The 25,170-nt window shown below is 33.7% G+C and overlaps 11 protein-coding genes across 11 annotated transcripts; 5 read left to right on the forward strand and 6 right to left on the reverse strand.

Annotated features, from left to right (window-relative positions):
• Positions 1 to 126: 126 nt before the first annotated feature.
• ASCRUDRAFT_31451 (NADH:flavin oxidoreductase/NADH oxidase) lies at positions 127 to 1,365 on the reverse strand (the record flags this gene model as incomplete). Its single annotated transcript, XM_020190272.1, has 1 exon — positions 127 to 1,365. The coding sequence occupies one exon, from the start codon at positions 1,363 to 1,365 to the stop codon at positions 127 to 129; it is 1,239 nt and encodes a 412-aa protein (XP_020049247.1).
• Positions 1,366 to 1,787: 422 nt separating this feature from the next.
• YGK1 (5'-deoxynucleotidase) lies at positions 1,788 to 2,528 on the reverse strand (the record flags this gene model as incomplete). Its single annotated transcript, XM_020191360.1, has 1 exon — positions 1,788 to 2,528. The coding sequence occupies one exon, from the start codon at positions 2,526 to 2,528 to the stop codon at positions 1,788 to 1,790; it is 741 nt and encodes a 246-aa protein (XP_020049248.1).
• A 279-nt stretch (positions 2,529 to 2,807) lies between these two features.
• Positions 2,808 to 4,464, reverse strand: ASCRUDRAFT_31479 (general substrate transporter; the record flags this gene model as incomplete). Its single annotated transcript, XM_020190275.1, has 2 exons — positions 2,808 to 4,268; positions 4,375 to 4,464. The coding sequence occupies 2 exons, from the start codon at positions 4,462 to 4,464 to the stop codon at positions 2,808 to 2,810; spliced, it is 1,551 nt and encodes a 516-aa protein (XP_020049249.1).
• A 957-nt stretch (positions 4,465 to 5,421) lies between these two features.
• RPL28 (60S ribosomal protein uL15) lies at positions 5,422 to 6,258 on the forward strand. The gene has a single exon (XM_020188941.1). The coding sequence runs from the start codon at positions 5,864 to 5,866 to the stop codon at positions 6,179 to 6,181; it is 318 nt and encodes a 105-aa protein (XP_020049250.1). The 5' UTR covers positions 5,422 to 5,863; the 3' UTR covers positions 6,182 to 6,258.
• Positions 6,259 to 8,201, reverse strand: ASCRUDRAFT_125730 (uncharacterized protein). Its single transcript, XM_020188940.1, has one exon. The coding sequence runs from the start codon at positions 7,966 to 7,968 to the stop codon at positions 6,337 to 6,339; it is 1,632 nt and encodes a 543-aa protein (XP_020049251.1). The 5' UTR covers positions 7,969 to 8,201; the 3' UTR covers positions 6,259 to 6,336.
• A 369-nt stretch (positions 8,202 to 8,570) lies between these two features.
• Positions 8,571 to 10,847, forward strand: ASCRUDRAFT_68741 (acetyl-CoA synthetase-like protein; the record flags this gene model as incomplete). Its single annotated transcript, XM_020191567.1, has 1 exon — positions 8,571 to 10,847. The coding sequence occupies one exon, from the start codon at positions 8,571 to 8,573 to the stop codon at positions 10,845 to 10,847; it is 2,277 nt and encodes a 758-aa protein (XP_020049252.1).
• A 695-nt stretch (positions 10,848 to 11,542) lies between these two features.
• ASCRUDRAFT_26533 (acetyl-CoA synthetase-like protein) lies at positions 11,543 to 13,624 on the forward strand (the record flags this gene model as incomplete). The annotated part of the gene is made up of 1 exon (XM_020189957.2): positions 11,543 to 13,624. A coding segment is annotated over one exon (2,082 nt), but the record flags the coding sequence as incomplete, so codon positions are not given.
• Positions 13,625 to 14,740: 1,116 nt separating this feature from the next.
• On the forward strand, positions 14,741 to 15,856 carry ASCRUDRAFT_125724 (uncharacterized protein). Its single transcript, XM_020188939.1, has one exon. The coding sequence runs from the start codon at positions 14,876 to 14,878 to the stop codon at positions 15,590 to 15,592; it is 717 nt and encodes a 238-aa protein (XP_020049254.1). The 5' UTR covers positions 14,741 to 14,875; the 3' UTR covers positions 15,593 to 15,856.
• A 1,833-nt stretch (positions 15,857 to 17,689) lies between these two features.
• On the forward strand, positions 17,690 to 19,169 carry ASCRUDRAFT_74387 (6-phosphogluconolactonase). The gene has a single exon (XM_020192663.1). It carries the CDS (start codon positions 18,120 to 18,122, stop codon positions 18,879 to 18,881), a length of 762 nt encoding a protein of 253 aa, XP_020049255.1. The 5' UTR covers positions 17,690 to 18,119; the 3' UTR covers positions 18,882 to 19,169.
• Positions 18,978 to 20,893, reverse strand: ASCRUDRAFT_125745 (uncharacterized protein). Its single transcript, XM_020188942.1, has one exon. It carries the CDS (start codon positions 20,589 to 20,591, stop codon positions 19,074 to 19,076), a length of 1,518 nt encoding a protein of 505 aa, XP_020049256.1. The 5' UTR covers positions 20,592 to 20,893; the 3' UTR covers positions 18,978 to 19,073.
• On the reverse strand, positions 20,710 to 22,517 carry ASCRUDRAFT_125885 (uncharacterized protein). The gene is made up of 2 exons (XM_020188944.1): positions 21,224 to 22,517; positions 20,710 to 21,144 (listed from the first exon to the last, which is right to left on the reverse strand). The coding sequence occupies exons 1-2, from the start codon at positions 22,180 to 22,182 to the stop codon at positions 20,829 to 20,831; spliced, it is 1,275 nt and encodes a 424-aa protein (XP_020049257.1). The 5' UTR covers positions 22,183 to 22,517; the 3' UTR covers positions 20,710 to 20,828.
• Between the last annotated feature and the right edge of the window lie 2,653 nt (positions 22,518 to 25,170).

Here is a 25,170-nt window from a genome sequence, read left to right on the forward strand (position 1 = left end):
TTTTCATATCTAACTTTTAATAAAGGCATTTATTATTATTTTCTCTATAGAAACTCTATTCTGCTAGTTGTTTTTATTTAAAAGCTGGATTTGTCTCTGCAACAGTTTGGAAAAGCCCATCTGATCCTAAATTAATTGACTTAAAGATTGACGGTGTGGGGGATAAAATGGCCATTCCAATTGTTTTGTGTGATGCAATCTAACACCCAATTCATCACCCCATTGCCAGACAAGTCCTGGATTTTTCAAAAAGGCTCTGCCAACAAAAGTGATATCACAAACATTGTCTTCTAAAATCTTGTTCGCAAAAGCACCTTCCTTGATACCACCAACACAAGAAACCAAAATCTTATCACCAACACTATCTTTAATAGCTTTACTATTTGGAGCATGAAAACCTTGATTACTGCCTCTTTTCACTTGATTAGAAGTGTTCCCACCAGAGGAAACGTCAATTAAGTCAACACCAGCATCAATAAAATAATTGGATAATTTGATAGAATCTTCAATTTTCCATCCATCAGGATTGTGTGGTGTATTATCAGTAGATGAAATTCTTACAAAAATTGGAATATTTTCAAAATCAATATTTTTTTTCACTTCTTCAATAATTTCCAACAAAAATCTGATTCTATTTTCAAAAGAACCACCATATGAATCAATTCTTTGGTTTGAAATTTTTGAAAGAAAATTATGAATCAAATATCCATGAGCAGCATGAATTTCAACAAAATCAAATCCAGAAATTTCAGTGGATCTCTTAGCGGCTTTACCAAAATCTTTAACAAGATCTTTGATTTGTTCTACTGACAATTCATTTGGAGTTGGTGATTGATCATTGAAAGGAAGAGCAGATGGTGCAACTAATTTATCAACAAACCCACCATTTTCATCTAAAGCTAATTTAGTTAAGCTTACATAAAGTGGAACAGCACTTCCTTTTCTTCCAGCATGAGCAAGTTGAATACCAATATATTGATCTTGAGTATGAATAAAATCAACAATGCTTTTAAGAGCTAATGCTTGCTCATCATTCCAAATACCTAAATCGTTTGGAGAAATTCTTCCTTCAGGAGAAACACCGGCTGCACCAGTCATCAACAAACCAGCACCTCTAAGAGCAACTGCACCGTAGTGAATCAAATAATATGGGCCAGCAATACCATTTGAATCGGCACCATATTGAACCATTGGAGATAACCCAACTCTGTTTTTAAGAAGCAATTTTTTAATCTTTAAAGGAGTAAATAGTTTTGGCAAAGGTTTATCAGTTTCAACGGGAGTTCCAGCGGGAACAGGCTGTTTCAATGAATAAAAGGGCACATTTGGAGCACCTTTATTATCGTATTCAACAAAACTGGCCATTTTTTCGAATCTTGTATAATAATTTAACTAAAGCTTAAACTGCTTGGTTGTTGTTCTTTAAAATAAAATAAAGATATTCGAATCAATAAAAAAAATAAAACGTATTTTATTCGATATTTATATTAAATTTATCAATTGAAAAGTCTGTTCAAAAATAAGAGCAAAATATTCTTTAAATCATTAATAGAAGCATTTTTTATTAGTATCTGTGGTTGTAAGAAAAAAAAATTTAATTTAATTTAATTTGCACTGTTAATTCATCATTAGTAATCATCGTAATATTATGCGAGATATAAAAAAAATAGCTCTATCAATACAGTCAAAAGTAAAGAAAAATAAATCAATTTATAATATGCTTTTAGAAAGATAATATGTAAAAAAAAAACATGTTTTCTTCTAATATAACGTCAGATAAAATTAAATCATTTGTAAGCAAGCCAAAATTCATTTCTTTCCTTGATTAATTCATCCGCCATGTCTCTTACTTCCTCGACCTGGATGGCATTGATTGCAGTGAAAAATTGCTCGAGATTTAATTTTCCCTTATATCTTTTTTCATACTCAAAAGCTTGGATAATCATCTCGAACTTGTCTATAGACTTGACTATTTTTCCTTCAATTGACGACTGATTTTCATACTCAAGCCACAAGTTGAGAAATTCAACAGACGCTTTCTCGTGATAAGGTTTAATCAACTTTTCAGTTAAATAAATAATGGTCGATAACTCCCTGTAGTGTTTTTCCTTTTTAGATATTGGATCACTTGGAGTGAGATCGCCAACCAAAGATTCAGCTAGATCATGAACTATGGAGATTTCAACGCATTTTGAATTTAAAAAATTGGTTTTCAATAGTTTTGAGATGATTGCCATCCTATACATATGATCAGAAATAGATTCGCAATCATCAATGCCAAAATTCAACCAGCCTGTTCTCTTCTGTTGTTTCAATAAGCTGACAATATTTAGAAACGCTAAGACAAATCTCAATTGACTGTTACTGTTTTCACTTGAAATGGATGTTATTTGACTTTTAATGTCATCAGGAATCACATTCTCGACATTCCATTTGGAGGAATATAACTCCAATTCTTTCGGCGCAAACTCAGATAACAAGTGCTTACAAGATTGATTGAGTTCGCTATCTGATTGAGTATTCGACATAATATGATATATTCTATTCTGGAAATCCCAAACAAAAAAAAAACAACCGGAAACAAGAAGCAAAACTCTCGATATAAAGATCAAAAAAGCCATCCCAAAAACAAAAACAAAAACAACAAAAACAATGTGGCGAGAAAAACAAAAAAAATCGGATGCTCCACAGCAGTGGATACATAAAACATGAGATAAGATGAGATAAGATGCGATAAGAATATTTAAAAATGGTTGAGGAAACACTTGGAAGAAAGGAAAATACACACTACGATTAAATCAAAGAACCTATTCTAACCTTCTTTCATGGACATCATCGTCATGGGTGCCCCAAACATCAAAGTAGGATTTTTTGCCTTTTGTCTCAGGAATGTAGTAATAAACAAAGCAAACAAAACAAGCGCAAATCACAGCAAAGAGATAGTAGACATACCCTCCGATTTTATCATTGATGATTGGGAATAAGTAACCAACCATGAATGTTGCTAACCAGTTCATAATGGTTCCGTAACTTTGAGCTATACTTGTAGCCTTTAATTGGGTCACCTCGGATATGAGCAAAAAGGGAATTGGACCAACTCCAGTTGCAAACGCAATGATATAAGAAAAAGTGGCAATAACAACTAAAATTGATTTTGAATAAATTATGGCAAAGCCGATTAAAAGACACGACACACCCATGATAGAGCCAGAAGATACCAATAAAGGTTTTCTTCCCAATCTATCGACCAAAGTGCCACTTAGAAAAGTCACAATTACGTTGAGAATTGAAATTACGCAGTTAACAGTAACAGCATATTGAGGTAGTATAGTTGCAATGACAGAGACGCCATAAAATATAATTGAATTTATACCGCAAAACTGTTGACCAGTCATGATACCTGTTACCACAATTTTTGATTTGATGTAGTGAGAAGAAGTGATATAGTCAGAAAAGGAAACAAAATTTGAGTTTGCTGTTGAAACAGAGTCTCCAACAAGTAAGTTATCGCTCTCATTTGCATTTTCAGATTGATTAACTGGAGTGTTGCTTGTGCCGGTGTTATTAGTGTTGTTAGCATTACTAGTATTGCTAGTATTTTTATGTGCAAGCCATTCTTCAATTTCAAAGTCTGAATCTGATTTATTTCCGCCCCTAATTTTATGTAAAACAAATTTAGCATGATCCAAATTATTGTTTTTGACCAACCATTTTGGACTCTCATAAACAAAAAAAAAAGAGATGAAATTAATTAAACCTAAGAAAAATCCAATTAGTAAAAGCAATCTCCATTGAAAATCATTTGCCCAGCTCAATGCCAATAACTGAGTTAATAATATACCTATATTAATTGACACTTGGTTCATTGAACCTAAAAACCCTCTGAGATTCACAGGACTGATTTCATTTATTAGTAAAGGAGTAACAACAATAGAAGTTCCAGCTCCAATTCCTGCAATTAATCTTCCAAGAATTAGAACCGATAAGGAATTTGCAAAAGTAAGAACTAATGATCCTAAAATGAAAAAGGATGAGTTAATAAACGAGGAGCCCTTTCTGCCTAATTTGTCGCTCAAACTACTTGCAAATACTGAGCCAATTAATCCACCAATTGAAAAAATCGATGTAGCCATTCCAATATCTTTGCTTTCCATCGGAATACATTGATTGTAGTGATGTCTACCAAACCATGTTTGATCATAATCAGTGCCGCCGCCGGGAATTGATTTTCTGCAAGACATAACAGCCTCAGGAGCATTTAACTCAGCCTATAAGCAAACCCAAACCACAAAAGAAACAGAAGCAACTCAGTTAATATATGAGATATTATGGATTAGATGTGGTGACCATTTGAATTTCGAAGCAAGAACATACCATATGATACCCATATTGAATACTTCCTAGACAAGCAACAAACGTAGTTAAGATCAATTGTCTTGTCCAGGGGCTCTTGAACTCAACCATGATAATAGTAGTGATGATTCGAAGGAGGATTAAGAGACAAAAAACAAAAGTTTAGAAGTAAAGCAGATATCTAACAAAGGATCTATCATCTCGTCCTATGTTGAAGCTGGGAGTCTTATCTCAAGGGAGACACGCCCGTACCGGTGATACCGACAGAAGCATGCGTGAAGCGTGCGTAGAACCTGTTAGAAACATGCTGATGGTACAATAGGGCTATGTTATGATCATGAGTTTTAAAGCTGGGCTTTATAGTGCGTGACAAAAGCGGTCACTCTCAGCTGGGATCGGTTGTTTGCGTGGTTTCCGCTGGTGGGGTCACGGGACACTGCCGGGCAATTTTCCAGCACCTGCCCAGCTCAGAGCCTTTGGCAGTGAGGACGAGAGTGTGCAGTGGTGGAAAATTGGAGTGTAGTATAATCTTTGAGCTCTTCGTTTTGTTTTATCTCTTTTTAGGTGGAACAACTTCATTAGCAGTTAATATAATATTAAATAAAAATGCCTACCAGATTAACTAAAACAAGAAAACACAGAGGTCACGTCTCAGGTATGTTATAGATATCAATAAGTCAAGCCAAGTCAATTCGAAGGGACAGTCAATGAATCAAGATATGAAGTAATAAATTGGTGAAAAATCAAATTGAACAAATTTAAAGAGTTAATTCAAAGATAGACAGATTTTATTTTTTTTTTTGGGAAATAATAGTGTAGTAAACAGTTTTTAAATCAAAGCAAATAAAAAACAAAAAAATATCAGTTACAAATATCGTGGAAACAGAAAGAAAGAAAATATTGGAAAATTATATGAGAAAAATCAGTATATTATAAAAAAATAACATGGAAAAAGCAAATACAAAGTTGTTTAAGTGCGAAATTTTTGGAATAAAGAAACTCTTACATTGTTAAAAATTATTATAAAAAAAAACCAAAGTTATAGAGATTGATCATAAAATTGATGTATAAAAAGATAACAACTATAAGAAAAAGAGAAAAGAAAAATTATTAGTTATTGTTCAATTATCAAATTGAATTGAGATAATTGATTTGGATCAGTATATTCGTAAAAAGAGTAGAAGAGTGAAAAAAAATAAAGATTAAAACATTTTAAATTAAATTAATATGATTTCTGTTAAAACCAATGGTTTTGAATTATGAAAAGTTAATTTGATAATATTCATTCAGTTACAATAGGTTATTTTTTTCCAATACTTTATTTTATATCATGTATTTGTGATTTTATTTTTTGAGTTGAATTGAATTGAATTGGATTATATTGAGTTTATATTTGAATAAAAATTGAAACTAACTAAAATATATAGCCGGTAAGGGTCGTGTTGGAAAACATAGAAAGCATCCCGGTGGTCGTGGTAAAGCTGGTGGTTTACTTCATAATAGAATTGCCATGGATAAATACCATCCAGGTTACTTTGGTAAAGTAGGTATGAGATATTTCCACAAACAAAAGAACCCATTCTGGAAGCCAATTGTAAATTTGGACAGATTATGGACCTTGTTACCTGAAGATAAAAGAGAGTATTATTTAAAGAATTCGTCGTCCTCCAAGGCACCAGTTATTGATACATTGGCTGCTGGTTATGGTAAAGTTTTGGGTAAAGGTAGATTGCCAAATGTTCCAGTTATTGTCAAAGCTAGATTTGTTTCTGAATTGGCAGAAAAGAAGATCAAAGAAGCTGGTGGTGTTGTTGAATTAATTGCTTAAATTTTGTAATTAAATATAATTGAACATAATAAATTATGATATAATATAATATAATATTAATTATAGTGATAATTGTAGCGTGAGCAACAAGGTAGTTCTATATGTTTATATGTTTATACGTATTTACGTATTTACTTATAGGTCAAATTTAATGGTTATTGAACAATAGTATTGTTATTGTTATTGTTATTGTTATTGTTATTGTTATTGTTGTTGTTGTTGTTGTTGTTGTTGTTATGAGAAGATAGCTGTAGTAGTAGATTGTTGTTGAATAATTGGTATGGTAGAGATTGGTTGAATAGCCATTTCAAGTGGATTAAAATGAAATATTTATACCAAGAGTCAATGCGGAAGGTATTTTGAGAGTTGAGAGAGGTGATGGGAAAGGATATTTTACCAAAATCCAAAGAGAAGTCGTTTAAATTGTTTATTATCTTGTTATTGAAGATGATGATGTTGTTGTTGCTGTTGCTGTTGTTGTTGCTATTTCTGTGATTGTTAACAAGTTGCGTGATTAATTTGGTTGAATTTTGGATTGAATTTTGGATTTTGATAAAGATTTGATCAAAGTTTTTATTGTTTGAATGTACTTTTTGATTTAGAAGAGATAGATTTTGAAGTATTATGGTTGAGTAGGAATCATTAAGAAATTTCAAATCTAGTAAGAGGTCGTCGTTAGTAGTGTTGTTGTTGTTGATAAAGTTATTGATGGATAGTTCATAGAAGAAGGCGATTAGTTTGAAAGAGGATATTTGGAATTGAGTAATTGGGTTGTTGATGTAGTTTTTCTTTTGAGAGAGGATGTTTATGATGTTAAAGATTAGAGAGTTTAGGAGATTGTAGTTTTTAAAAAGAGTAAAAAGGGCTCCCAATGCATTTGATATGGCGAAAAAGATGTCAGAATTGTTTGGGTAAGTATCATATAAATCGATAAATTTCCAGATTTCTTCTTCTATGTCGTTGTTGTCGTCGTCTTGGTTGTAGTTAAATTCTTCGGTGATGGAGATGGGATTGTTTTGGTTGGGGTTGTTGTAGAAAATTAGATAGATGTTGATGTAGCCCATGATTAGGTTTGATATGATGTTTGAGCTGTAGTTTTTCGGGTTTAGAAAAATAAGAATTCTGATTTTGGGTAAGAATTGGTCGACAATAAGATCCAAAAACTCATCAAAAAACAAAGTTGATAGGACGATTAGACATTTGTATGAGGTGATTAATTGAAAGAGGTTATCATGGTTGTTGAAGATAAACAATAGGTTTCTGTAGGTTGATTGGTTGACAATGTTGGTGTTCAAGAGCGATATGTTGTTGTTGATTAGATAAGAATACAATTGGAAACACAAGGCCAGCTTTGCTGCCGGCGATAAGTTCAATGCGCTGAAGTCGTTGCAAGATAAAAGAGAGTGGTTCAAGACGTGCAAATGGTTGTTGTTGAAAATATTGTTTGGATCATTAGGGCCAGAAGCAGCAGAACTGGTTTTGTAAAATTCATCTGGAAAAGTGTGGGGTAACGCTTTTCTTGAAATGAGTAACTTTAGCGTAGAAATATCAGCGTTTCTTGCGTTTCTTGCATTCTTTTTGTTTTTTGTATTCTCACCGGTGTTGGTGTTTTTGGTGTTTTTGGTGTTTTTGGAATAGATTCGGCTCAAGTGGTTTCTGGGGCTCAAAATGAGAGCAGAGGTGCTATAGGATTTTCTCGTCAAGAAGAAATCTCTTTTGGGAGTCAGCAGAAAAGACAAGAATTTGGGGAATTTAGAGGCATAGTTGTTGTGTTTTGTGGAAGACATTTGGAGAGAAGCAGAGAGAAGAGGGCAAGGTGTTTGGAGAAGCAGAGAGAAGAGGGAAAGAAGCAGTATTTATAGCTCTTCTACAGAAACAAGGTTGGATCAGACTCAGCTGCGAAAGTGATGCTACTCACTCTGAATGCTGTTTCAGGAGCATGAACACGCAACGCTCCATCGCTGGAGCAGGCTGTGATTAGAAATCAGCGGGCCACGGTTCTGTTGCCTGTGCTGCCTGTGCTGCTCCGGCAGCCGCAACCCGGCTCGGTTAATGGCGTTAAGACGCTCGGCAATAACAGCCCAAGCCGGTGGTGCGTGCGTCTCTTCTCCCTTAACGCCAGGTTCCGCGTTTGTCTGCGTTTGTCTGCCGCACTGCTTTCTCTCGTTCTCCATCGCTTTTCAAGGAGGGTTTGCTGAGACTGGAGCATGGTAAAAAAACAGCACTCTCAAACAAGATGTCGATATATAACAAAGCTCTGCTGGAACCACTCTCGCTCTCTTGCTCTCTTGCTCTCTTGCTCTCTTGCTTTTCTTTGCCCTGAATTCCAATTCCTGGCTGCTGGACTGCTTGCCACACTTTCTTTCTCTTTCTCGCTCTTTTTGCTGCAATGTCTGAAACATTTCCTTTGCCTATTCCCAACGCTGCCAACGACTTGTCTGTCGACCAGGTTCTTGACCAGTTACCTCTTTGCACTAACTCCTCTAACGCCAGAGTGGTCCCCTTAGAGAATTCAAAAGTCGATGGTTATTCCCCAGTCTTCAGAAACTCTTTGGTTGAACATACCAAATTGGTTTCGAACTATCACACTGACATTAAAACTTTATTTGACAATTTCAATTACGCCTTAAACAAATTCAATCAGCCAAACATTGACAAAAGCATATTGGCCTACCGTAAATCCATTAACTCCTCTACTCAAGATTCCGATTTGGACTCTCAGTCTGATTCAAATCCCACCAACACTGAAAAAGAATTCGAAGACTTTTACTCCTACTTGACTTTCTCTCAGGTTGATAGCTTGAGATCCCAAATTGGTTCTGGTGTTTTATACCTCATTAACCAAATCGATCCAACCTATTCACACAACTTTGTCTTATCAATCTTCGCTCCAAATTCTGTTCAATGGGTTTTAATCGACTTGGCTTGTCAAGCTTACTCAATCACAAACACTGCTTTATACAGTACTCTAGGCAACGAATCCTCCCAATACATTCTCAAAACTACCCAATCTCCAATTCTATTCACAAAAAAGGATAAAATAGATAACATAATCAACTTGAAAAATTCAAAAAAGATAAGCTCCCTAAGAATCATAATCTCAATCGACAACCTAGACAATAAACTAGACTACAAACTATTCAACTACTGTTTCAATTCAAACATCCTACTCTACGATTTCAAATCCTTAATATCTATCGGAACCCAAAACCTAAAGCCCTTTATTCCACCAAACCAAAATGACATCTACACCATCTCCTTCACTTCTGGCACAACCTCACATCCAAAGGGCGTACAATTAACTCACTACAACGCTTTGGCCTGTCTAACTTCAAATGCTACCATGATCGCTTATCCTGACCATCACCAACCCAAATCTCTATTTATTCTTCCTCTAGCTCACATCTTTGCAAGAAACTTGGTCGCCTTTGAATTCCTTAATGGTTCAATAATGTATTTCCCACACAACCCTTTAAATCCAAAATCCTTTCTTGATGACTTCAAAATAGTTAAACCAACTCATTTGGCTTGTGTTCCGAGAGTTTTTACAAAAATTGAAATGTCCATCAAATCAAAGCTACTAAACTCAAAATTATTATCAATGGCCCTCACGAAAAAGATTAACGGTCTAAGACAGAAAAAATACGACTCCACAAAAAACTCCCAACTCTTCCTCGACCATTTAATCTTCAACAAAATCAAAAAGCAATTGGGCTTTGAAAACCTTTCCTCAATCGTCGTAGGTGGCGCTCCAATTCCCTTTGATACAATAGAGTTCTTATCCGCCATCTTCAATATAGGCGTTCTACAAGGTTATGGGCTAACCGAATCTCACTCTGGCTTTTCCCAGTCTTTTATAAATGATTTCAAAACTTTTGGTAGCAACGGTTTAATCGGTCCATGTGTTGAAATGAAGTTTAGAGATATTCTGGATTTAAACTACACCTGGGATCAAAATAGATCCGGCGAAATCTTAATTAGAGGCCCAATTGTCTTTTCTAAATACTACAAAGATGACGAGAAAACTTCAGAAGCCTTTGATAACGATGGTTGGTTTCAAACAGGTGATATTGGTAAACTAACTGACGATAATACCCTCTTGATCATTGACAGAGTTAAAAGCTTTTTTAAATTATCACAAGGTGAATTTGTTTCAACTGAAAGAATAGAAAACTTTTACTCAAGCAGAAATTCAATTATTAATCAATTGTGGATTTATGGCGATTCTAAAAGAAACTTTCTCGTTTCAATCATCGGTTTGGAACTAGACAATTTCATTCCCTATTTGAAAAATTTAATTGGTAATCAAGAAAAGATTAAAAATCTTGATTCCGATTCCAAATCTCTCATCCTACATTTATCTTCCCATTCAAATACTGAATCATTCAAACAAGATTTCGATAGCCACTTCAAAAACAAATTGAACCAAAATTTAGAAATCAAAAAAATCATTTTATCCGATTTAAACGAAAACATTAAAAAATTCAACCTACTAAACTTTGAAAAAATTAAGAATATATACATTGATTTTGAACCCTTTTCAGTCGACAATAAGTGCCTCACTCCAACATTAAAAATCGTCAGAAAAAAGGCAATCACAAACTACACCAATGTCATTGAAGCCTTATACACCGAGGGAGAATTGTTCACTAAATCAAATCTTTAATTCTCTTTCTCTTCCTCTCTTTCTTTCTACAAATATATAAATCATATAATAATAATATAAATAGTTACTATGTACTGCAACAATACCCGTCCAACCAATACCTTTTGTAAGCTACGAGCACAGATGTAGGAACTAAAGTATGCATGCCCCCGCACCAACAAAACGCACTGTGCTATGGATCAGAGTCACAACAAAATTCTGTTTCCTGTGCTTCATGACAAGAGAAGAGAGAAGAAAAAGCAGCAGAAACAGCAGAAACAGCAGAACCAACAAAGAAAAATGCAGAGACAGCCGAAACAGCTTCCAACAGCTCATAGCAGAGTCACTTTTGAATTAGCTCCATTTCATTAGCCCAACTTTAACCTGGCTGCCATTTTATCCTTGGTTAAATTGGTTATTGTTCTGATTTCAGAAAAAAAAAATGCATCTGTTTGGACCGAACAAATAATAGGTAGAATCGAGAAATAATGGCTTAATGAAGATGGCAACATTCTGGAGACATTGCAAAAGCATATAAATACCAACTATTGCCTTTCTTTTTTGATAACCTTCATATACCAGAATCTGCCAAACAGAACAGTACTCATCTTCATATTCTCTAATAGCACTCATTCAAAATACTGGTCAATATGAATGAGCTTGCATTTCCCTCAGTCTATAAGAAAGGAATGTCTGTTCCTGATGTTATAGAACAGCTTCCTTATGCTGCTGAACAGTCGACACAAGTCATAGCCTTACCAGATTCTCAAAAAGATGGCTATTCCCCAGTGTTTCGAAACAAGATCTCTGAAAAGAGCCTATTTTCTAATTTCCATCCAAAGATTCAAACTGCTTATGATATCTTTAATTACTCCCTTGAGCAGTACAGAGATAATGATTGTTTGGCGTATAGAAAACAATCTTTGGATGAGGAGACCAACCAACTTGAATTCGACGAGTATTATACATATCTCAAGACTTATGAAGTCGATAAGTTGAGATCTCAAATCGGTTCTGGGATCTTGTACTTAATCAACAATACCAACGATAACAGTGATTTGGCTCGTATCGATGTTAATAATTTTATTGTCACTTTATTTTTTCCTTCGTGTTATCAGTGGGTTCTTGTTGATTTAGCCTGTCAAGCTTATTCAATTGTTAATACTGCTTTATATAGCACATTGGGTTCCGAATCGTCTGCTTATATTTTGGATGTTACCAAATCTCCTATTATATTTCTTGAAAAGAGCAAAATTAAAAAAATATTGGAGTTGAAAAATGAGAAGAGTATAAATTCATTGAAAATTTTAATATCGATAGATGATTTGAATATGGATTTAGATTATGATTTATTCAATGAGTGTTATAATTCAGGGGTTTTGTTATATGATTTTAAAACGTTGATCAAAATCGGGAAAGAGAATTTATTGTCGCATATTCCTCCCAATAGAAATTCAACATACACCATTTCTTTCACCTCTGGTACTACAGGAGTGCCCAAGGGGGTTGTGTTAACTCATGTTAATGCTATAGCAGCTTTTACTTCTAATAGATGCGTAATTCATAATCCTGAGTCGAATTATAAGAAATTAAAATATATCAATATATTGCCATTGGCTCATATTTTATCAAGAAATCATATTACATTTGAGTTTTCAATGGGGTCAACAATTTATTTCCCACACAATCCCAATAATCCCAAGACATTTTTTGAAGATATTAAGATTGTTAAGCCATCACATATTATATTTGTACCAAGAATCTGTACTAGGTTAGAGATGGGATTGAAGTCAAAATTGACATCATCAAAGTTGTTAAATGGGTTGGTGAATTATAAGATGAATAAATTAAGAGAGGAAGAGTATGATTCGACGAAGATTTCGCATTTTTTTTATGATAATCTTTTATTCAACAAAATCAAAAAGCAGTTTGGTTTTGATAATTTGAAAATGATGATTGTGGGAGGAGCACCAACTCCTAAACAGACATTGGAATATTTATCAGCAGTTTTTGGATGCGGATTTATTCAGGGATATGGAATGACGGAATCCCATTCAGCTATTTGCCAAACAGTTTTCAATTATGGTAAGACGTTTGGTACAAATGGGGTTATTGGGCCAAGTTGCGAAATACGACTTCGGGATGTTGTGGAGTTGGATTACAGCTGGGAGAAGAACCGATCTGGGGAGATTTTGGTTAGAGGACCATTGATATTTAAAGGGTATTTTGGAAAAGAGGAAAACTTTGGATTTGACGATGAAGGATGGTTTGGAACCGGAGATATTGGGACGTTGGATGAGAATTCGAATGTTTTAATTGTCGATAGGATAAAGAGTTTTTTCAAGTTATCGCAGGGGGAATATATTGCGATTGAAAAAGTTGAAGCTGTTTATATCAATAATAATACAATCATCAACCAGTTGTGTATATATGGGGATTCGAATGAGAGTTATTTGGTTGGATTGATAGGATTGGATGCAGACTATTTATCAAAGATTTTGAATGTGTCAGATAAGGCTTTGGAGAGCTTATCAAAGGAGAGTGTGATTGGTAAATTGAATAAAGTTGATATAAGGACCAAAATATTGAAGCAAATAGAGGGAAATGTCAAAGGAATGGGACTTCAAGGCTTTGAAAAGATTAAAAACATTTATTTGGATGTTGAGCCTTTCTCAGTCGACAATAAAATGTTGACTCCAACATTGAAAATCAAAAGGCATGAAGTTCAAAAAGCGTTTAAAGAAAAGATTGGTGAACTTTATAAAGAGGGAAAACTTGCCATCGACAGTAAATTATGAGAATCATCTGCTTAGGGAGATGAAATTGATTGATCAGGCTGTAGCTATTTTTAACTTGGCCATAGAGCGATAATGAAATGATAATGGAGTGATAACAAACATATAGTAAAGCGTGAATTTCTTTCGAGTATATTAGCTACTATTTAGCGATATAATTAGATACCTCAACAAATATTATGATATTGCCTAAACGGTAGTGGTTTGCAAGGGCAAATGGTTGTTGATGTCGTTGATACTCGGCTTAGGTTCGTGTTGGATCTTGGGTAATGAACCACAGATCATGCCTCACATAGGAATAAGTTGTGATTCATTCAGATTATAAACAGCAAAAGATCTCAAAAAATCTCAAAAGATCGCAAAAAATCTCAAAATATCAGTGATATTCTGACAAAGTCTCAGAGGGTCTCACAAATCAAGAATAATCAAGAGATATCCCGACGCAGAATATGCTTTCTCTCGAAATCTGAAAGGGAGGCCCATTCCTCTCGTTTTCACCAGAATGGAGCACAAACAAACCCACGAATTCCAACGCACAAAGCACAGAACTTCGGAGCCGGGCGATGCACTGGTGCATGGCCGTTGGAAGCTGAATAGACGCTGGTCGTTTTGGAGCAGAAGCGCGTCTTCTTTCGGAGCAAATGTGATCCTTTTGGTGGCGATTTTGGTCCTCTCTTTTGGAAGGCAGCGATGCAGGAGAACGCTCAAGGCTGCGCTTTCTGCGTTTCACTGCTGGAAGCTCTAACCTGCTTCCAGTGCTTGGCGACGTGCTGGGCACAAATCCGGTCCATTCCCAGCTTAAAGACCTTAAAGACCTTAAGGACCTTAAGGACCTTAAAGACCCACTCAATACCAGAGGTTATGCCTTTATACCTCTGCAGATCAGATCTTGTTTCTGAGTTGTGTTGGCTCAGAGGTTTATACAAGGAATTTTCTCACATCGCGCACTTCATGCTCAACTGTTTCCATCAAAACCTTCTCTAACACCTTACTGCCATTTAGCTGAAATTCAATTTCAAAACAAATGTAATACTGTCTGATAGAGTTTGCACTACTGAAAGGAATCATATATAAGCTCAGCGAAAGAACATCTTCTTCCCACAGTTTTATTTCATCAGATTACAATATTATTTTATAATCCTCTCACTTACTCTCATTACGTTCGTTCCTTACTTGCTTCACCAAGCTACCACACTCGTTTAATTACCGCCAATTGCTTTTTAAATCAATAAATTAGTTATTTATACTTCAAAAATGAAATTCTCCACTGGTTTGCTCTTATCCATCTCTGCTTCTTTAGTCGCTGCAGGTGGTTATAAAAATGCCACTGTCAGTACTCTTACTGTCACTGATTGCGATATTGAAACTGTTGTTGTCACTGAAACCTACTGTGGTTCATCAACAACCTGTCTCGAAGTTCCAGTCACCACTGGTCTCACCACCTTGACTGAAACCATCAAAGGAACTGTTACTCTTTTCACTACCTACTGTCCATTGCCAACCACTATCTGTGACGATACTTTATGTGTTGTTACCAACCCATCTACTGAAACTGAATTTGAAACTCTCACCCAAACCAAAACTCTTACTTACTGTGAATATGAAGACACTTGCGAAACTATTGTTGCTACCAAGGTCCCAGAAACCCCAGAGTCCGAAGTTCCAGAAACCACCCCAGTTGCTGAATCTCCAAAATATCCAATCACCTACCCAGCATCTGCCAATGCTACCACTGAAGAAGATGTTACCATCACCTCCAAATACATCTCTTATATTACTATTTGTGAAGACGATGTCTGCGAAACCTCTACTCTTACTTGTGTTGATGAAGTTTGTGAATCTGCCCCAGTCAGCAGCACTAAGGCAGGTAATGAAACTGTTCCAGGTGTTAGCTCCGCCAATGGCGCTGTCAAAATTGCTGCCTTTGGTGCCTCAGCCCTTTTCGGTTTTGTTGCTTTAATGGCCATCTAAGTGAATTAACTTCTAGCTGGTTTCTCTTTTGTTTTCTTCAATTCTTTAATTCAATTTCTTTACCTCAGTTTTATTCTGGCTATGCTTTAGATAATTGTTTTGTGTGTAATTTACTATTTTACTATTTTGCTTAATATTATTTGCTTATTTTTCAATTAGTACCCAATATGTATTTATCATCTGCTGTAGCTTCCAACTTTAAACGCCTTTTTTTGGGATCGTGTACAAACGCATCTCGTGCATTGCCTTGCGCTTTGTATACTCTATAATCGTCTCACTTTTATCACTTATATTATCACCACCACTACCACCATCACCAATTGGCTCCCAATTGGTTTCCTTTATTATACACTCTGGATAGCTTTATCTAATGATACTGATTCAATAGACTTTTTTTTTTGTCACTAACAGACTCATTGTCATTCTCAACTTCCCCGTTTGAACCATCTTGCAGCTTTCCCTTACAATATCCCGTAGAATTCCAGGCATATTTACACTCATCATACATCAGATCAATCTCCTCCAACCTCAACTTCCTGCTCTCATAAATAAAATAAGTCTCAAAAATCGTGCAAAGAAAATTGTAGCCTCCCCAAATGAAATACAAGCAAACGCAAACACTTTATTAGCTGCTTGACTCTCAACGGTTTCACGAACAATAGCAATAATAAAATCAGATACAAACATACCAACCGCTTTCCAAATCAACAACGGTCTCCTACAAACAACTTTAACTAAATTTATCCCAGGAATTCTCATGAAAACTTCGACTAAACTGTTCATCACTAAAGTTAAAAAGGGATCTTTTATACCTACTTTATATTCACTTTTTTTATGAACCCAAAATCTTGGACTATGTGATAAAAGTATCATTCCAATGTCTAAAATCAACAACCATAAAAATTGAATTGATAATGGAGTTCTATATGATCCAGTGTCGTTTTTATTTTGTGTTTCTTTTTCAGCACAAGCCGATAAAAAAATATTCAATAGTAATAGCTCTTTCATACCACGAAACAATCGCACTACAAACAGATTTTGGAACAGTTTTAGATTAATAAAGGAGAATAACCGATGAAATAAATCCGAGGCCTAATTCAGTAATATAACTCTTCCAATTAAAATTAATGTGATATTAATTGCAACCATTTGGAATCCAACATCAATATTAAATAAAACAAATGTCGAGATCAATAAAGTTCATCTTCAACCCAAAGTATCTGAAATAAAAGGAGCAATAAGACAGCCGACTAGTGTGCTAGACAAAAGGATTGAAGCAATTAGCGAATGTTCTCTTGACAAAAGTTCCATCACTTTATTCTCAGAAAAGTTTTTCAAAACATAGTCCATTGCAATCACCCTGAAATCGATCCTGTATCATAACCATTTAAAATACCTCTAAAGACAGTGAATAAACCCACGAATATAGAAAAAAAGGCTAAAACTTTAATCTTTCTTTCTTCTAGTTTATAAAAAGTGGCCTCAAACCGATACTAACTAACCTTATACATTTCCCCAATTATTTCAATCAAATCACTCTTAAAATATAAAACAATAATTTAAATTTGATTAGAAATCTATCATTCTAGCTGACTATTTTGTACTAGTTTTACCAGAGTTTTTTTTTGCTTTCATTGTTAGAGTTTTGATTTTTGGTATAATAGCCTTTATTTTAAATACAATATTAGCCACTAATAGTAAGCAAATATAATATCAATATGTATCATGTCAAGGTATACTGTTGTTTTTGTTTTTGTTTCTCCTCTAAACTTTAACTTTCCACTAGTTGGCTCAATTTAGTTCGACAAAAAACCCGATGAGTTTTTATGACATTAATGTGTGTTTAACAAATGATATTAGTGCCAAAGTTTATTTCCACAATTTCTCATGTCTAAAAAAAGTGTTGCTATGTTGGTCTTCATCCGCGTGTATATGTATTGCCCTGTATATATTTTTCCGACGGGATCAATTACAAGCTTAATTTATGATTAATCCGATTGACTGTATTTGCGGTGGAGCTCTTTCGAACACAGAGTGCTTGCTATCACCAATAATAGATTCATCTTAGTGGTTGAATTGAGCCTGGCTTTGAAGTTGACTAAATTCAACAAACCGAAAGTCTCTCGTTGGCTGGAAGAAAAAAGGGTAGGTGGTAGTTTTCATAGAAGAATATTCACATTGTATTCGGGTTCATCATCACTGTGCTCGTTGTTTGACCTGGGGTAATGGCATTTAAACAGCTCCTCCAACAGCTTCTCCGATGGACAGTCCACACAACATCCAAATCTGCCAATTCTCGTTATTGTATCCTATTCACTTTTATCATTGCTCAGTAATATCTTTATCTCCAATAAAAGCTCTCGCTTTCGGTGTTGCAATTGCTGCAAGTCAACCTCGTTGCACGTGATTTCCGGCCTGTGGTATGGTTGTTTATAAGGGAGTTTCTTTCAGCTTTGAGTCTGGATTTGTGCCAGATCATTAAGATAATACATTCTTTGCAGTACCAGATATCGTCTTATAGCTCGCAATGCCCAACGCCAAACTTTTCTCGTTTTCTGATCCTTCAATTGCTCTTGGTGAATATATTTTATCTATTCAAAATGCAGTTTTAGCAACTGGAAAACCCCATTTTACCGTTGCTGTCTCTGGTGGCTCTTTACCAAAATCCTTGAAAAAGGCTATAATTGACAACAAAACCATTGCTTCTCAAATCCAATGGCCAAAATGGAAAATATACTTTGCTGATGAAAGAGTTGTTCCTTTGAATCATGAAGACTCCAATTATGGTTTAATTGATACTTACATCTTAAAGGAATTGATTAAAAAACAAGTTCTTGGTCCTGAGGTCTTTGCAATTAACGAAAATTTGGTCAATGACCCATTAAAAATTGATGATATTGCATTAGAATACGAGTCCTTATTACCTGAAGATAAAGAGTTTGATTTGGTTTTGCTAGGCAGTGGTCCTGATGGACACACTTGCTCTTTATTCCCAAACCACCCATTATTAAAGGTTACTGACAAATTCATTGTTTCAATCACCGATAGTCCAAAGCCTCCACCAAGAAGAATTACCTTTACTTTTCCACTTCTAGCCAACTCTAGTTATATTGCTTTTGTTGCTGAAGGTTCAAATAAAACTGAAATTTTATCTAAGATTTTTGCTAAGGAAAACCATGGCTTGCCAACGGAAATAGTTAATGCCTTGCAAAAACCTAATGTATCTTGGTTTATTAATGATGCTGCAGGAAATGGTTTGCCCGAAGAATATTTCTCAAAATATAATTAATTAATTACTTTGATTCTTTATAGTTTGTTCTTTTTACATTTTTATTTTTTTCCTTTTCTTTTTCTTACTTTTTTCAAAAAGCAAGAAATATCTATTTTTGATTAAAATTTTTATTATTTAAAATCATACATATTTTTTCCTTTTAAAAAATCAAATTATAGTTATAATCATTCAAATTATCTATCTATTGGATCAATCCGTAGTAATTCTATCGATTCTACCTTCAAGGGCCTTTACCCATGATTCTATTTCTTTTTTATTTTTAATGAAAGTTTCCTCCTCTTTAACCAAGTTTTCTTTAATTTCATCTAGTTTCTTATCCCATTTATTATAATCCTCATTTAAATTATAAATAACATTATCTACATCTTTACCTAACTTGACTGTTGAATTCATATCAAGATAAATCGAATTCAACGAGTTCAATCTTTTAATTAGTGGCAAAACTATGGAATTTAAATTGGTTGTACTCAACTCCGGATTAATTAAATTAAATAATTTATTGATCCTTTTAAGCTCAGAATCTGAAATTTTATTATTTTTATCACTATAATCCTCAAAGTTATCCTCATTATTATTGTTAATAGTAGCAGTGTTCCCAATCGTATTGTTATCATTATACACTAAAAATTGATTCATATTTGAACCCATTGGAGGAATCGAAAAATTACTAGATCCAATTCTTCTTGAACTATTTATTGTTTTATCATGTATCGTTTCAATCTTTTTTAGAATATTATTTAGTATTGTCTTTTGATCTTTTTTAGCTTTTGAATTACTATTCTTGTCATTGTCATTTTCATTGTCATCACCATCATGATCATGATCATCATTATCTTCACCTAATAATAAATTAAACCTCCTATTCAATTGATTAATCAAATATTCTATATTGTTAAACGAATTCAACTTCGAATTCAAATCAGATTTATTTGAATCATTATTTTCAGAATTGGAATCAACATTCAAATTTAAAAGATCTAAATTATCATTGTAACCAATTATTTTTTCCAACTGATAAATTCTCTTTTCTAAAGCAACCACCTCACCAGGTTTGACACAATTTTTAAGCTTCTGATTTAGTTGATTGTTGATTGATTTAATATCAATGCCAACACTAGCATTGGTACTTTCTTTTCCTTTTTTAATATCAATTTCCAAATCTTTTATTTTATTTGATATACTGTCAACACTTTCATCCTTATCTTTTTCATTGTTTTCCTCTGTTTTCTTATCTATTTGATTGAGTTTTGTCAAAAGCTCATTCAATGAATTAACTTTTTTTATATCAATATCTTCGGTTGGTTGGATTTTATTTGTTTTGTCTAACTCAAGCTCTTTCAAGGCCCTCAACTCTTTTAGTTCTCTCTCAATTCGTAATAACTTTTCATCATAAGTTTCTTCCACTTCAAAAATTTCGTAGCTAGATTTGATTCTGCTGTGTTTATTCAAACTATCAGAAAAATCTGTATTGGAATTTGATATGAATTTGGTTCCAAAGAAAAACTTTGAGTTTGATAAATTGCTTATTATGTTGCTGTTGTCAATATCCTCATTGTTCGTCGTTATGGAGGATAAGAGTGGTGAAATATCTGGATGGTTGATTGATAGAACCTCCTCTTCATTTGAGCTTATGGAAGAAGTCTCAAAGACATCCTGAGAACTGAAATCAACATCAGGCAAATCGTTCAATCTCTTTTGCACACTCATTCTGCTGTTGTATGAGAGAGCTCTGTGAAACAGAATAACAGGTCTTTATTGTCTCCAACTCAGTTCTTTTTGCTTCAGCTCTGAGGAAAACGGTTGAGTTTGAATTGGAGCTTAAATCCTAATCAAAGATGCAAAAAGACAACTACACAACTACAGATATATCGATATACCAGTTTACTAATACAATGCTACAAGCTTTGCAATTGTTGCTGGGAGTTAGAAGTCGTTTATTGTCAGTCATCTCTTCTGTTTCAGACTCAGATTCAGCTCCTGGACCTTTCTTGCTAAAAGCGATATCAATATGTCGTTTTCTTCCTTTAGCGAATCAATCACAGCTCTCTTGTTGGTTTCATGATTGTTATCCTTAGGAAAAGCCTTCTTGTTGTTGTTGATTCTAGTTCCTATGGGGGTTTTCTTCATTCTGTCTAATTCCAAAAGAAACTGCAACTCATTTACTTGTTCTTTCAAATCGCTGATCCTTCTTTCGTAATCAAACTTAGCTCTTAAAACTTCTTGGTGCAAGTTTTGAATTTCCTTATCTTTAAGGTCTAGCCTATATATTAATGCTAAGTTAGTATGAGAATAAAGAGAATAAAGAGAAATGTCAGATCTGGGTTATTCGTCTTACATACATTGGCTTTTCATTTTGATTGGTGTATAGCTGCTTTTCCAGCTTCTTATTAACAATTTTTAATTTAAGATTTTCAAATGTTTTTAGCTTCAACTCTCTTCTCAATTTTTCATTTGATTTATGGATTCTTTTGCAAACATGTTCTAACTGCTCGAAGTCCTTTTGGTTCTTTTGAAAGCAGTCTTTCAATGGAAAATTTCCTGAAAAGTATCTCACTATTGGCTCATTGTTTTCATCTCGACTGTTACTATTTGTGTCATTATTATAGGATTTGCTCCCAGGAATTAAAAAATTATTAAACTCATCCCTCTCACTTACTTCAAGAAATGAAATCAATGCAATTGCCAATGTGTTTTTTTTGCAATGCAACCCAGCTTCAGCCAAAATTGAACATAAAATTTGGAGTTGTATTAAGTCAACTTCAGTGGTATTCTGATGCATTTCATCCCGTTGACTCTTCTGGCTGTTAGAATTTGGCAAAACTAGTTTTTTATGATCAATTAGTTGTATGTAATAATTTAGCACTGAATTCTTATTTATGGTTGGATCAACCAATTTCAATTTTGTTGTGTGGTTTGAAGATGATAAAGTGGAAAGCCTACTTTTTCTTTTTTTTTTTCCTAATGAATTCTGTATATTGTTTATATTAATTTTATTGTTCCATGATCCCAAATAATTGTTTGTGTTGTATTGGAAATAGCAATCATCTATTATGTTGATTAGTTTTTCAAAATAACTTAGTTTTGCTGAATAGTTTGTCTCATAATCCTCAAACTCATCTGAATAATCTAAAATATTTTCATCTAATATACATCTTAACACATTATTTAATACATAGGGATCAGTTAGTTTATTATAGTTATACACATCATCTTTTTCAATTGGTGAATTTGGAAATTGAGAAAGCCAGTGAAGAACAGCAGCTATAAATGTTGTGTTTAGAATAATTGGATTGATCATTAAAATTATATATTTATACTTTATTATATGTTTGATGTTTTGTGATTTTAGTCAAAAAAAAATTAAAAAAATATAAAAAAACAAAAAAAAATAATAGAACTTTTCAGTGTTATAATACAAGTTCAGCTTCAAACTAATCAAAACTTGATAACACTTAATTGAAACTCAAAAGCCATTGAAACCACCTCAAAACAAAAAAATATTATCTTTTCACTCTTTGTGTAATATTGGGGAAAAACAAACAAACCCTATTTTGGTTTACAGAGAGAGAAAAATTGATAATTTGAAATTAATATAAATATTAGAGGACGAATCCTCTCACATATATTTAAACTATTTATTGATTAAGTTAATTATCAGCATGACTTTCGCAAAGTTAGGGACTTTTTATGGACTCAACAGTTTTTTAAAACACTAGAAAAGTAACGATAAAATTATCGGGCTAATTGAAAGATACCCAATTCGTTGGAAATAATAAAAAAACAGACTCATAGATTCGCTAATTAAGTTGAACTTCATTTAATAATACCACCTAATAAATCATAGTAAATACTGCTACTTTGAAAAAGTAAGTTTCTGTTAATGACGCATTCTTTCAAGCTTCTTAACGTTCTCTTTTACTTATTTGATTTCTTTTAACCCGATAATTTCGTTAATTTTAAATCATAAATTCAATTCTCTGCCTCTAAATTTCTTTTCTTAATTGTAAATTTGGCAGGTGTTTTTTGTTTTGGTTCATCATCACCAGCTATGATATTGGAACTTTTCAGAGAACTGACTGAGTTTCTATGGAAAGTGGTACTTTTAAACTTTTTTGGATTTTCTCCTTCACTTTCATTTTGATGGGGTTTGGAGCTTTGATTTTTATTGATATATATTCTTTGTTTATATCTTCCTCTGAATTTCGTTTTATTGCTAGGACTAACACCATCTGATTGAGGGTTTTGAGTTTCCTTTGTGTTTTTGCCTTGATCTGGGTTTAAGTTTGGAGAGGACTCCATTTTTCGAGTGTTTTGAAAGCCCTTTGCATTTTTTGCATCATAATTTGATTTAAATTTTGATTTTGATGAAGATTTTAAAGGATGGCTATTATTTTGAGAATTGTTATCCAATGAAGGAGTTTTATTTGAACTTTTTGAATCATAGTTTGGTTTTGATTTGGAGTTTGGTCCAGTTTTAGATTTTGTTGGGCCATCCTTTTTGGGATTGTTTTTAGCAAATTGTTTATTGGAATTAATGTTAATTTTATTATCATCTTTAGCGACATTTTGATTATTTTCTTTAGGTTTATCCTTTGTGGTTTCCTTTTTAGTGTCTTTTATACTATCCTTATTTAATTCTTTTCTTTTTGTAAAGTCTTTATCTTTATCTTTTTCCTTATTAAATTGTTTTGTTTTTCTAATTGGTTTGAAATTGTTATTTCTTGGTTTTGGCGATTTTTCGGATTGGTTGTTGGAAGCATCAGTGGAAGAAATGTATTGTTTTTTGTGGATTTTTTTGTTTGATTTTAGATTAAGAGGTTTGTTTGTGTTTAAGGCGGAAGTATTTGAATCTGTCTTTTGCATTACAGGTTTATCATTTTTATTGTCATTCTTAACATCATTTGATTGTCTTCTAATTCTATTTTTTTTAACTTTTTTTTGGATATCTCTATTAGATGGTTTTTGGTTTTTAGAATCATTATTGATTTCATTTTTTAAATTTTTATCGTGTGGGTTATCGTGATTTTTGTTATTATTGATTTTATTCGTTTTATTGCTGTTACCAGCGTTATTTTTGGTAGTTTTATTATTTTTAGTGCTGTCTTTTGTATTTATTGAGGACTTTGATTTCTTATTTTCACTTGCAGCCGATTTCTTTTCAAGTTTTGATTTTAATTTTTTCTTTTCTTTGATCCTGTCTCTAAGTTTTGAAGAAGAGATGATTGATAAATCATTTAAATTGCAAAAATATTCATCGTCATTTGGGATTATATCATCATTTGAGTTGATATTTTGCAGAAATTTTTTATAATAGGGATCATTTTGAATTGTGTTATTCAATTGATCTCTTTCTGAAATTCCAGAGGGAGGAATTGTTGGCATCTTATGGTAGTTACTTAATTCAAATTTTGGTGATTGTATATTAGTATTGTTAATAGTAGTATTGTTAATAGTTCTATTTTTATCCAAATTCATTAAAGAATTGTTTAAAAAAATTGAAAATTTTTTAGTAAAATCATTGGAAATATTCAAATTTATAAAATTAATATAACATCTTGAATTAATTGAATTTTTAAAAGGATCGTTGGATGTTTTGCCCTGAACATAATATTTCGATAAAATTGGGTAATCTAGACTAGAGGCATCATTAAGATTCAAAAAACCATTAAGCAATTCATTAAATTGAGACTCAGTGAAATCAGAAGGTAACAATCTAATGACCAATTTTGACAGATCATTCGAGTTGGCTGGAGCAATAGCAGCAGAAGCAGCAGAAGCAGCAGCAGCAGAGACAGAAGCCCCAGGTGCACCTTTGGTAGTGGATGAATACAGGGCCTTAGCAATAGCCGAGGAAGAAGATCTCCTAGCACTATTGGCAGCAGCGAGGGCATTGTCCTTCAAAACATCATTTGATAACGAGGAAACAGAATTTTTGCGATTTGCATTCTTGTAATGGGAGTAGCGTTGCAGCTGGTAGTAGCTTCCAGTCGAAGAAAGGACACCACTGGGTCCACTTTGAACAATGTTGGACATGGCAAGAGAACTGTTTGTGCTGGAGCTCTTCACTGTTTTCTGGCAGCAGCAGCCTCAGAAACAGCTTTCTGCTGAAGGAAAACTGGGCAGACCGGAATTGCCCAAACAGAATCGAAAACACTTCCCTAGTCAGTCGGAAGTGATTGTCATACGAACAAACCAGTTGGTTTCGATTCAGTTTCGATTCAGTTTTTATTCGGTTTTTATTCGGTTTTGATTCGGTTTGGGTTTACAAAACTACTGATTATCAACC

Source organism: Ascoidea rubescens, assembly GCF_001661345.1.
Source record: "Ascoidea rubescens DSM 1968 unplaced genomic scaffold ASCRUscaffold_2, whole genome shotgun sequence".
Classification (NCBI taxonomy): Eukaryota; Fungi; Ascomycota; class Saccharomycetes; order Ascoideales; family Ascoideaceae; genus Ascoidea; species Ascoidea rubescens.

Excerpts from the sequence above, each read along its gene's own strand:
- ASCRUDRAFT_125724 (XM_020188939.1), top strand. The coding sequence starts at position 14,876 with ATGAAATTCTCCACTGGTTTGCTCTTATCCATCTCTGCTTCTTTAGTC.
- ASCRUDRAFT_74387 (XM_020192663.1), top strand. The coding sequence starts at position 18,120 with ATGCCCAACGCCAAACTTTTCTCGTTTTCTGATCCTTCAATTGCTCTT.
- RPL28 (XM_020188941.1), top strand. The coding sequence starts at position 5,864 with ATGGATAAATACCATCCAGGTTACTTTGGTAAAGTAGGTATGAGATAT.
- ASCRUDRAFT_125745 (XM_020188942.1), bottom strand. The coding sequence starts at position 20,591 with ATGAGTGTGCAAAAGAGATTGAACGATTTGCCTGATGTTGATTTCAGT.
- ASCRUDRAFT_125885 (XM_020188944.1), bottom strand. The coding sequence starts at position 22,182 with ATGATCAATCCAATTATTCTAAACACAACATTTATAGCTGCTGTTCTT. Across the intron at positions 21,145-21,223 it reads AATCAAAATGAAAAGCCAAT|GCTAGACCTTAAAGATAAGG; the intron begins GTATGTAAGACG and ends ATTAATATATAG.
- ASCRUDRAFT_125730 (XM_020188940.1), bottom strand. The coding sequence starts at position 7,968 with ATGTCTTCCACAAAACACAACAACTATGCCTCTAAATTCCCCAAATTC.